At 40.5% G+C, this 11,938-nt stretch overlaps 1 protein-coding gene across 1 annotated transcript in view; it reads left to right on the top strand.

Moving 5' to 3' along the window:
- The window catches only part of ZFHX4 (zinc finger homeobox 4), a 196,756-nt gene that overhangs the window by 158,608 nt on the left and 26,210 nt on the right, over positions 1-11,938 (top strand). Inside the window, exons 8-9 of the mRNA XM_015566291.1 lie at positions 580-648; positions 7,270-7,389. Of these exons, the coding sequence (XP_015421777.1) occupies positions 580-648; positions 7,270-7,389 (189 nt within the window). The remainder of the gene's footprint in view (positions 1-579; positions 649-7,269; positions 7,390-11,938) is intronic.

Consider the following 11,938-nt stretch of genomic DNA (forward strand, 5'->3'; position numbering starts at 1 on the left):
AATAGGGAATAAAGGAAGCACGGAATTGGATGACAATCATGATTTGTGTTTGGGGTTGAGTTGAGCAAACCAGGCCATCGCTGGCCTTGTGCTGTGGAGCGCCAATAAAAGAGCAGGGGCTCCTATTGCGTTTATTGATGACTTGGGCATTTCCTGAAGTGATTGTTCCCAGCTTTGGCCTCACAGCAGCTACCATATATTGAGGGTGTTTGTTGTTGTCACTGTTGTTGTTTTTTGCTACTTTGACAGAGAAGTAAAAGCATGCTTATAATTTATGTCCTGTGCCATGGCCACTATAATGTAGACTTAGCCAGAGACCCAAGTCACAATGAGCCTTTCCTGCTTCTATATTTGGACTACATCGTGGTGTTCGTTGTGCACTGCCCATCATTGGAAATTCAATCTCAGGGCACCCCTGTCTGACTCATCTTGCTAACCACTGCTCACTAGGATGTAAGATGATCCTAAGACTCCCCTGCGCCCCACCACATAGTTATCTCATTGAAAGCCAAATGGGGTTCTTGTGCTGTTGGCTGTGACTGCAGAGCTGACCACCTTTCGCTCCCATGTTCTCTGCAGAATCTGCCTCTTTGGGAGCCAGGACCTGTGAGGATGACCTGTCGGAACAGCAGCTGAGAGTGACCTCAGGTAATTGGTCTGTTCCTTCTCAAAAGCATGTCTGTCTGTCCTACAGTTGTTACTCTCATCATTTATGCAGTGCACAGATCTCTGGAACTGCTCCAATTAGATTCAATCAGACCCCTTATAGAAACAAGTTAATAGCAAAAGCAAATATATCTGTATATTTGGATGCCTATGTAAAGTGACATTTTTTTTTAAAGAATGAGTAACATCTGCTGGATAATTTCTCACATCTGCATGTGTACACTGTGAAGTTTCACTGAAGTGGTCAATTTTATACAAAGGATAAGCCAGAAAGCCAGATATTATTTTTACGCAATTAAAAAAACCTGGTTGGTGGAGTTATTTTTGGCAGTCAATGGGTTGATTGGATTTTGTGTAGCCATGTCAACACATTTACTATTCCCTGTGCTTTGTGTGTATATGTGTATGTTAAAAAATGGCAGCCAGGCCTTGTTAGCTGCATTATATTCAGATAATTTAAGAGGAAACTCACCCATGTTGCTACAACACACCTCATTTATTTCTGCTATATAAACATGATCCCAGTCCCCAGATTTATACAATTGGAATAATAATGTGTTATATAGAACAAAAAATGATTATAAAAAGTCCTTTGCATTCATAATGGGGTATTGAAATACTTTACAAAAAAACCCCAAAAACAGTTTTGCAAGTGAAAACATTCCTGCAATATAAAGTCAGGATTTCCGTCAAAAATTATTCAGAGTTTACCTTCACCTATGCGTCTCTCATAAAAACTTTTTTATTACATGTTATTTTTCCCCTAGAAAACTAAAGAGCATACTTAAGATAAAATAGCACAAGCCCAATCTGTCTTCCTCACCTCAAATCAATGAAAAGATTTCATTAATGACCTGATTGGAAATAATAGGGCAAAGTCAAGGCTATGACCAAAATTGTCAAACTAAAAGGATACCACTCCCTGTTGACATATTTATTTATTGTCTTTGTTTACAAAATCTCCATCTTTACTCAGTCTCTCTGAGAAACTTTTTATTTAGATGTTCCCATGCCTTCTGCCTATTTCCATGGAGATGTTCTATAGGGAAGTCAAATATAACAAATTTCCAAATTGAACTTCTCTTTTCTGCAAAACCATTTCTTCTCCTCTTTTTCTTCGTTTTAACTGATGACATCATGCCATAGAACTGGTTACCCTGAGTAAGAAAGCTAGGAGTCATCGACTTCACTCAAAGTATCAGTGCCAGTGACTGCTGGCATAAGTCTTGAATAAGATTTTTGGACAACATCCTGGTTACCCTGCGTAAGAAAGCTAGGAGTCATCGACTTCATTCAAAGTATCAGTGCCAGTGACTGCTGGGCATAAGTCTTGAATAAGATTTTTGGACAACATGTCTATACACATAAACAAGTTATTTGCAGATTGTAGTAAATGAGATCAAGGAAGTAGGAGAGGTACAGTGCTCAAGCAGGGTTGTCAGGTGCGGTCCCCAGGAGGAGGGTGTGATCACATCTGCTGCGCAGACACCTTCATGGCCACTGGATTTCACAGCTTGGAAGTTGTCGGTGGCTTTGAGAGGAACAATTGGTGTGAAGTCAGACTGGAGGGTTGGATAATGAATTCACTTTTAGTAGAAAGAGAAAATGTAAGGACAACCAAACCAGACCGACACCAATCCAAACAAACAAATAATCCTTTTTGAGTTTTATTGAAGGGGAATAGAAGAATGGCATAGCATCTGGACGCCTCCTCCTCTTCTTTAATTTTGCATCCTAAATTCAATTTAGTGTTTCGACAAATCTGTATTGCCTGCCTACTATATTCCAGGCACTGTTCCAGGTGCTCTGGCACAAGGAGCAATAAGATAATCACTATTTTCAGTAAATGTGTAGCTATTAGGATCATTTCCAAATACTGTGGTAAGTTGTTTGACATCCATGTAGAGAAAAAAGAAGAAAATCTTATTCAGAAACATTAATCCCAATTCCAGATTTAGGTAAGACTTTTTGGATAAAGAAATAATTAATAGTAATAACACAACCAGCATTTTGAAACACTTAGTTTGTTAGGCTATGTGCTGACGGATTTTTATATATTATAACAAACCAATGAGGTAGGCATTGTTAATTCCATTTTTCACAGATGATGAAACTGGTATTTCCCAAGCTGGGCTTGAAGGAAAAAAGTATATATAGTATAGAAAATTTGTCCTAGATAAGACAGGGAAATATAATGATATGTACTGGAAGGCAATATTAATAACAGTCACGTGTTTCTAGAATAGTGGTTCATGAAATGTGGTCCTTGGATTAGAAGCATCATGTTCACCTGGGAGCATAGAGACGTAAATTCCCAGGCCTCCCTCTAAACCTCCTGAATTATAAATTCCAGGGGTGGGGCACACAGCCTGATTTCTAACGAGTCTAGCAAGTCTCTGATGATGCAATTTAAAAAATGTTTTTATTGATTTTAGAGAAAGAGAAAGGGAGAGGGAGAGAAAGAAATATTGATGTGCTATGAGAGAGAAACATCAATTGGTTGCCTCCTGCACACACCTACACCGGGGACTGCCCTGACCAGAAATTGAACCTGTGACCTGGTACACAGCACAGTGCTCAGCCAACTGGGCCACACCCACAGGGTTGTTTGTTTGTTGTTTTAAGCATTAAGTGTTAGGTAGGCAGTGGAAAAAAAAATGAGACTGGACTGGTGGACAAGGACCAGGTATCTCAGAGGTATTCTTTCCATGCACAGAAGATTGAACTTTTGCTAGTGAGTCACTAAAAGATTTTAGTAGGTTGAAGTAGCTCATACTTGGGTAGATTTGGAGGTTGGTGGTGGGACTGGTCAGGGAGAGAGTGCAGGCGTCCAGGGAAGAATTCTTACAAGCCAGGTGCTTTGAAGAGTTGCTCAGTATATAAAACTAAAGATATTTAAGTTACTCACTATCCTCTGCTTCCTCTTTATATGATTACTTCATGGGCTAAAAAGTGTGCAATGCTTTCCTTAGAGCAGCGGTCTCCAACCTTTCGGACCTCAGGGACCTACGGTTGGCAACCGCTGCCTTCGAGGACTCAGAGAGAAGGTCCCCAAGCCCGCTGTGGGAGAAAGCCCGGGAGCCAGGGCAGTTGGCTGGCTCCTAGATCAGCAGTGTATCCCCGGCGTAGACATGCTTCAAAATGTGTATTATGATTTTATAGAATAAATTGAGATTTTCTAATCATTTTCATTATTCAAATGAAAATACTCTGAGCTAGTCATTCAAAACATTTCTTTTAAAAATAGTTTATGTGTATATACAAAATAACTTTTATAAGATGGTTTTATCCATGACAAAAATGCTACGGGAAATTAATTGTACTGAACTTCTGTAAGACTATAGTATTACTTCGGAACATTTAAAAATAAAAATGTATACTATTTGTCTGAAAACTGGGAAGTCCTAATGGACTCCTGTGTTCATTTTAAGCTTAACTACATTCATATCTTAAAGTTTAATATATAAAGAAATACTGTGTTTTTATATTACATGAAGCAAAAGGATAAAGATATATATGCTGTGAAAGCAACAGTATTATGAAATGTTATAATACCTTCATTAGGATTACATGTACTATATTAGTGAAGAAACTTATTGGTGAAAATGACAACTGCATTAGCATCTTTGGGAATTTTCTCTAAGTTAGTATCTTCATTTTGGAATTTTACATAATTGAATTTATGTCATTTCCCTCGGTTCTAACGCATCCCTTGAGCACATTTAATGTCACATATATATTTTTGGGTTTTTTTGGTTCGTTTCCTACAACGCATCTTATACACTTGATGGCATTTTACATGGAGGAAGCTGCTACTTGAGAATCAGAACTCAGCCACTCCTCCCGCAACCCCAACGCCAACGTACCGCTTTCCTAGGGAGAGAGTGGTTTCTCCACATTAATCCTCCCAACTCTAAAGTCTATTTATAAAGCGAATGTCAACTTCATTTCAAAAACTCTAAGAACCAAAGTGAGCCTTTTTTTTTTTTAGACTCGTATGAAACTTTATGGTGGTGGATATAAGTTACCCTTTGATTATTTTTTGCATGATTACAAATTTGCAGAGTTCTACGGCTCCAAAGCGCCCACCTGTAATAAACAGCTCTCGCCTTCGAAACCACAAAACAGGTCTGAATTGCTGGAGCATTAGAGCTAATTGCCCGCCGACTTCAAAGGCAGAGCCAGGAGAGGGGGGGGCAGCGTCCAGCGGCAGAGGCTGTGCGGGCAGAGCCAGCTCCGGAGGGTCTGCGCTGTGGCTTGGACGAGCCGGCCCAAGTTATGGCCTCAGCACTGCTGTTTGCGATTAAGTTGATGGCGGTCGCTCCGTGCTGCTGACACAGGCTTTGTTCACATTCAGATTTCTCAAACTGCGGCCAGGGTCAGGCGGAGGTCAGACACCACGGTGATGTATAGAGGAACATGTCTGGGAATTTCTCTCGCCCTTAAAACGCATACGAGAAAATGAAGAATCGGCCCCTGCGCAAAGCATGCGATGAGACCCAGATTACACTGTAGTTTTTCTTGGAGTACCTTCATAATTTTCGTCCTCTCCTCCTGACACCCCATGTTTTATTAATGGGAGTTGCGATAGCCCTTACAATTTTATGTCCCCTCAAGATAAGGACACCGGGACCACGGTGACACTTCATTTTCCAGCCCTGGGGGAAGGGTTCAGTAAATCTACTCAAAGAAGTCTGGCCTCCCTTCCCCAGGACGAGCCGGAGAGTAATTGCCGTGGGCTGTCACAGGTCGAGGCCTGCCACCGGGTGTCACGTCACGTGTGTGGACTTGGCAGGGACACAGCCCAATCTGGTCATGATCTCCGCCTTCCACCCTCCCTCCCTCACCAAGCCAGCCGCTGTCCCCTCTCAGCCTGGCCTCATGCAGGGCCAGGAGCCTGGGTTTGATCAGTGACGATCATGGCTGGGGAAAGCAGGCCGGAGCCCTAACAAGCATCGTTCTCTCTTCCTAAAGTACAATCTCCACGTGATTTGCCTGAAAGGGACACTCCCCCCAAAGCCTCAGACGCCTGACTCCTCCACCAGGAACTCCTCCACAGTGCAGACCTAGAGTCAATGGACTTGTGGGGGCTGTTGAGGACGCACAGTGGAAGCAAACCCTTACTGCAGATGTATCGCCTGGCCATGCTTTCCCTTAGCTGTGGAGCTGCCCCACCTGAGCCCAGCACCGTCCCCTGTGCTGGGTCCTGCTCTCACGGTAGAGAGCGGCGTGGGCAAGGGAGACACTCAATAGCATTCTGTGTGTGTGCTCAGCTGCTACACATGACGGTGGATATTTCATTCTGTCAGAATGTTATTAATAAAACATGGGGTGTGGAGAGGGCCGCGATTCCCCCTTTCAATCACTACAGCATTTGCAATGAAAATTTTATGCAGTGTGTAATTTTCGGTTAATGCTTGACACTTAAAATGTCCGTAGCAGCGTTTTGTATGGTTATTGAAGGGTTAATTGTATCATGTTCTCCGCATAAAAGCTCTGCTTATCAAAAGCAAATAGACACGTGTATGCATATGTGGCAGCGACCTTTTGCCTTTCCAGGGTTAATTTATTTGGTCATTAAAGATTTTATGAAATTGAGCAGCCTGGTGCTTCAAATCCCATTTTACCTCCTCCTCCTCATGTCTGTAATTCCTACCTGGACGAGGGAATATGATTTTTATTTTTTATTATTTTGTGCTGCCGTGAAAACAGCATGCCCTGCTGCGGGGAGGTGCAAGTCTGGCTATCTGGCATGACTCGGATTGCTAAAAATTCATTAAAATGTGACATCAGCACAGTGAGAGACAAATGATCACAGGCTAGAGGAGAACAGTGGGCCGTTCACGGATTAGTGCTGCCCAGATCCAGCACGGAGGCTAACTGCATAAACAGATTAACCCACCGGCAGCAGCACACCTCAGATTTACAGAATAATTAAATAGGGTTGAGTTACTATGAGGATTTCCATGTAATCTAGCTGGTGTGAACCCGTGAATGAGGTGTGGGGTGATGTGGTTGTCATAGAAGAAATAGACCTTCTTATGTCCTGCACCCTGTATAGCTCCCCCTATAGAGAAAAACAAATCCCAGTGCAACTGAACTTTTGAGATCCTACTCAGATGAATTCCAAAGAATTCCTCTGGGGTCCGGGGACTGAAGGCAGGAGGAACACCTGTCTTATAGTTAACCCATCATTGTCCCATCCTTTCATGGAGGATTTTTTTCTAGGGATTTGGTTTGTTCTGCCATCAACCCAAGTCCATGGAACAGGGGGTCCATGTGATGTAGAAGCTTCTATTATGACAGAACTGCCTCCCACCCATGTTTCCAGCTTTCCTGGCTGCACCTGTGCTTAAAGTGATTTCTTCTCTTTTAGTACAGGCCCATGTGCTCAGTGGATATAAAAGAAGTTGCTTGAGATAAACATTTGCAATGGTACCATCATCAGGTTCTGAGGTTTTGAATAAATGTATGTCCTCTTTTGAGAATGGGTGTCTGCAGATGGTTCATAGGTGACCAAGTTTGTAAATGGTCACGTAATTATTTGAGTGTGCATTTGGGGGGGGGGTCCAATCCTACTGACCAGTCTGCCTTTCTGAACAGAAGAACCAAGTGAGGAGGCAGAAGGACCTCTTAAGCCGACACCGGTGGCTGAGGAGGATGAGAAAGACACAAATGAGAGAGACCCTGGTGAAGGCAAAAACTCCGCCAGTAAAGACCCCGGTAAGATGCTAAACCCTTGCCCCTTTTTTCCCCCACCCCACACCCCAAATCAGCCCTGCCTTCACCCCATCCCCACACTTATTAAAAGCTTTTATTCATTTGAAACTGTCTAACATTTCCACTACTATCCATCGCATGCGCATTTTGCATGTGACTTCTATCAGTAGCCTCCCATTGACCTATTTTTAATCATAACCATCTGACAGAATAGATGTGGGTAAGTTGAAGAATATTACAGGACGACCAGCGAGATTATTTTTTAATCAAATCAGTTTGTGTGCTTGTAATTTTTTAAGCGCCTTTCATTAATCTTAGCTATACTTGTGATTCCTCTGATGGCATATTAATTTTTCATAAGCACAGGATTAGATATCACTTGGATTTTTTCATTCAATCACAGATACCCCCCCCCACACACACACACACCAACCACGTAACCCTAAAAATAAATGTTATTTTTCCTTGCTTTTTTTTTACAATGTACACTCAGGAATTTGCCCTTTTTAAGGGCATCTATTTGAAGCATTTCAAACAAAATCCAGTGAAAAAAGTTTACAGATGATTCAGCCTAAGAAAGAGGAAATATCATTGAAAAGGGATTAGATGCTGGGTAATTTTGATCTTCTAGAATAGACAAATCCCAGTAATGAAAGCTACTGTCTCGGAAAACAAACCTTCATGTCATGACATTTACTTGTGCACAAACAAACCCTAGGCCAGCATCTGGTGCGGATACCTAAGGCTTTTCCTGTGTTTGATTTGGCAAATATATGACTTCATCCATACTTTGTATGTATGAGATGGAAATCTACGGTCGCGATGAATAAATATTACATTGGCTACCTTTGCTGCACGCTGTACCTAGTTTTATTATGTTGGGCTCATTGAAGCAGGAGAACTGCTGCAACGGGTTCGAGCCTATTAGCTTCAGGTAGTCATCTGTCTTTTCCTTGAGTTCTAGTGACAGCCTCCCATAAAGAAGCTCGTTTTCACTATGAAGACATTGGGTTGTGCAAAAAGATATATATACCATTTTCATGTGCAAGTCCATGTAAGCCTGAATTATCCCACATTTGTAATTCAGTCATCTGCGTATCTTGGTTTTGCATTCCCTTCAAAAATTACTCCAAGGGCCTCCCTGCTCCCACCCCACGCCGTTCGCTGCTAAATTGCTCTCAGGAGTCCAGTGGGAAAGCGCCACTTCAATTTGCGCCGAGGATCTAGTGGTGAACATATGATTCCAATTTGCCTTAAACAAAGAAGATGTGAGGTTGGTATTGAGCCGAAAGCAATGTGAAAAAGATGCCATAGCTGTGTGTTAGGAACTCAGCTCTTGGGGTTACTGACCAGGAGTTTGAAGTGCCTGGCAATTGGTTAAGGTCAAGGGTAGTGCTGTCTAAACCTCATTTGAAGAGTTGGAAATAGCCAGGTAGTCAGTTGATTCCTCTGGAGGATGGACCTCATCAGGGCGCGCTGCTTGCCTGCTTGCTTCTGGAAGGGCAGGGTCCTGCCTGTGTTCAGTGGTGTCCCTCTCACAGTCATACTGACAGAGATTGTAGAGGAGTGCGCCCCCCCCCCCCCCCGCCCAGACATCAGAAGAACATGTGAAACACAGCACATTTGTGTTACACTGAATGCTCTCTGATACTCAGGTGCATGACATTATGCTTGATTTTAAGTATCTAACACCCTATGAAGGATGGATTCTGTAATCTCTTAAAAATGGCTCCAATCTTACATTGAGGGAGGAGTCTTACCTGGAACACCACCTCAGACACAGGCACTCCATCCCCACCTGTAAAGTTCATTTCTCTGCATAAATTGTGGGCTCATCACTTCCTAATGGCCTGATGAGTGGCTGTCCCTTCTTAGGTGCCTACTGGTACCATTGGAACAAGACTGGAGCACAGGAGAGGACACAAAGCATTGCGGAAGGGGAGTTGCTTAAAACCCATTTTATCCCTGCAGAAATGCCTCCCCAGGTATATCTGAACAGATAAAAATGAAACTTTAAAACCAACTAAAAGAAATTACTGAGATGCAAATATTTAGCTTTGAAACCTCCCAGACTTCAAGACAATTCTTGTTATTGACAATTGGCATGAACTTTTAACCAAGTTTTCTGCCTTCTAAATGGAATCTGATTAGGTGAAAAAACTATTACATGGATTTTTTTCCTTGTAAATATTGCTAAAGATTGAATAACCACTTATGTATGTATTGTTTTTCTTCTTATGTCAGTTATAAATGTCAAAAAATATGAGCAAAATTAATCACTATCTTAGTGTGTTAGATGGGAAAACAGCGTGTCTCCACTTGAGCACTGAATTTTTGAGACAGGAAGGAATTAACACGTGTTAGAAAGACCCTGTTTGTGTAAGCTGTTGTGCAGAGTTGCGGACATTAATCTCCAGGACTGGAGCTTTCAAAATGAGACTTGGCAATATGCAAGTTGTATTTGTTGAATATTCATTCATAATAGAAAAGCCTCCTAATGCCTCATTTATATTGTCATTTAAATCTAGTGCCACTTTAGATTAATTATAATCCAAATTACAGCTCTGTGCAGTACAAGAATTAATATAGAGTTTATCCAGATTAATACATTTGCATTGAAAATGTAATATGTCTCTGCCATGGCTAAGGGGACCACTTTTTAATAAGGGAGTAAACACAAGGAAAGATGGAAATTAACCTTCATTATTGCAATTAAAATTATCCTTTCATTCCAGTCTCATTAGAAAGAATACTGTACTGGTAATTATCATTTGGAACTATTTGGCGTTGAATAACCTCTTCTGTTATATTCAAGTTTTATAGTATTCAAATATTATCAAATACATTGATTCATAAAATATTTAAAATAACTTATTTTGTTTTATTGTTTTTTCAAGATTTGCTTTGAATACATATGTGTTATTGGATTTTCCTCATTTATTATGAGTATAAACCATTTTACAACCTTCTGTATTTTAAAGGTTGAAAATTAAGTAGGCAGCATCTGAATGGAAATGAATTATGTCATTTTTGTATTGTTATCTCATGCAAGTTACATAACCACATAACTGACAGGTAATTGGCTCATCTATATGGCAGTGCTTACTTGTAATGAGACTGCATTTCTTAGTTTAAATATGTTAAAAGAGCATTGTTTTTAGAGGATATTATGATGTCCTTAACGAACACAAAATGAATTATGATCTCACCTAAAATTTTTCTCTAGGGTATCAAACTGGATTTATTTCAAATAAAGTTGTAAGCATAAACTATGAGTAATCACAGAACTTAAAACTCTCCTAAAATCGGCCCTTATTTAATATATTTCTAGAATAAAACAATTCAGAGAGAGACCTTGAAGTTGAGTCCTTGCAATTTACCAAGAAGGCCATAGTCCCTGAGATTACACCCCTTTGAAAAATAGGAAAAGCTCACAATCATGAAATGTGATTTCCATCCCTTTGCAAATAACCCTGATGACCTGCCTGTCCTTGTGGTCTGTGTCTGTCCTGTGTTATTCCAGCTCAGCATTCTTGCTTCTTCCACTCAATGGCATGCATTTCTGGGGTGCCTAGACACAGCTGGGGGTGGTGGAATCTAATTTGTATTTATACTTCTTTTTAATGTAAAATAAAATGGTCTTTACACAGCTTCTAGCTTTCCTAAGATCATGGTTTAATTAAGTTCATTACACACAAAAAATATTGACGTTGACCTATATACGGGGTGGAATACTATAGCCAATAGCCATTGCAATGGCTATAAAATGATCCTAAAACTTCTATTTTCTTGATGCAGCATGGATGTCACTAAATTCAAAAGCAACTACATCACTAATGAATATTAATAAGCATAAAAATAACATGGATTTATTATACTAAATATGTACCTCAATTTATAGCAGTGATGGCGAACCTCTTGAGCTCGGCATGTCAGCATTTTGAAAAACCCTAACTTAACTCTGGTGCCATGTCACATATAGAAATTTTTTGATCTTTGCAACCATAGTAAAACAAAGCACTGCAATCAATAGATTTAAAGGTTTCTGGAAGGTTTTTTTGATTGCTGATACCCCATAGGGTCTGCAAGCAACAAGAGTCATGGAAATTCTCTTTTAATTTGTGTGTGACAGTCTTTGATAGCATTGGGAAATGGACATAATTTGGTTATGTCTCATTCTACCACGTGCACAAAGGAATGACAGGGGAATCTGAGAGTATTGGATGCTTAAAGGAGCATGTTCTTACTCATTATTGGGGGACTTAAAAAAGGGAAATGGATAAGCTTATAATTTGGTTATGTCTCATTCTACCATGTGCACAAAGGAATGATAGGGGAATCTGAGAGTATTGGATGCTTAAAGGGGCATGTTCTTACTCATTATTGGGGGACTTAAAAAATCTTCTCGTCTCAAAGAAGAAAGTGAGGGATAAACATTCCTGATGCGAATGACAATCACTTTATATAACTTAAACTGACATTTTAAGCCCTAAATTTTATTTGCGAATATTATATATCATATCATTTTCTTGAATATTTTAGCACTTTAAAT

This window comes from Myotis davidii, unplaced genomic scaffold, assembly GCF_000327345.1.
Source record: "Myotis davidii unplaced genomic scaffold, ASM32734v1 scaffold200, whole genome shotgun sequence".
Taxonomy (NCBI): domain Eukaryota; kingdom Metazoa; phylum Chordata; class Mammalia; order Chiroptera; family Vespertilionidae; genus Myotis; species Myotis davidii.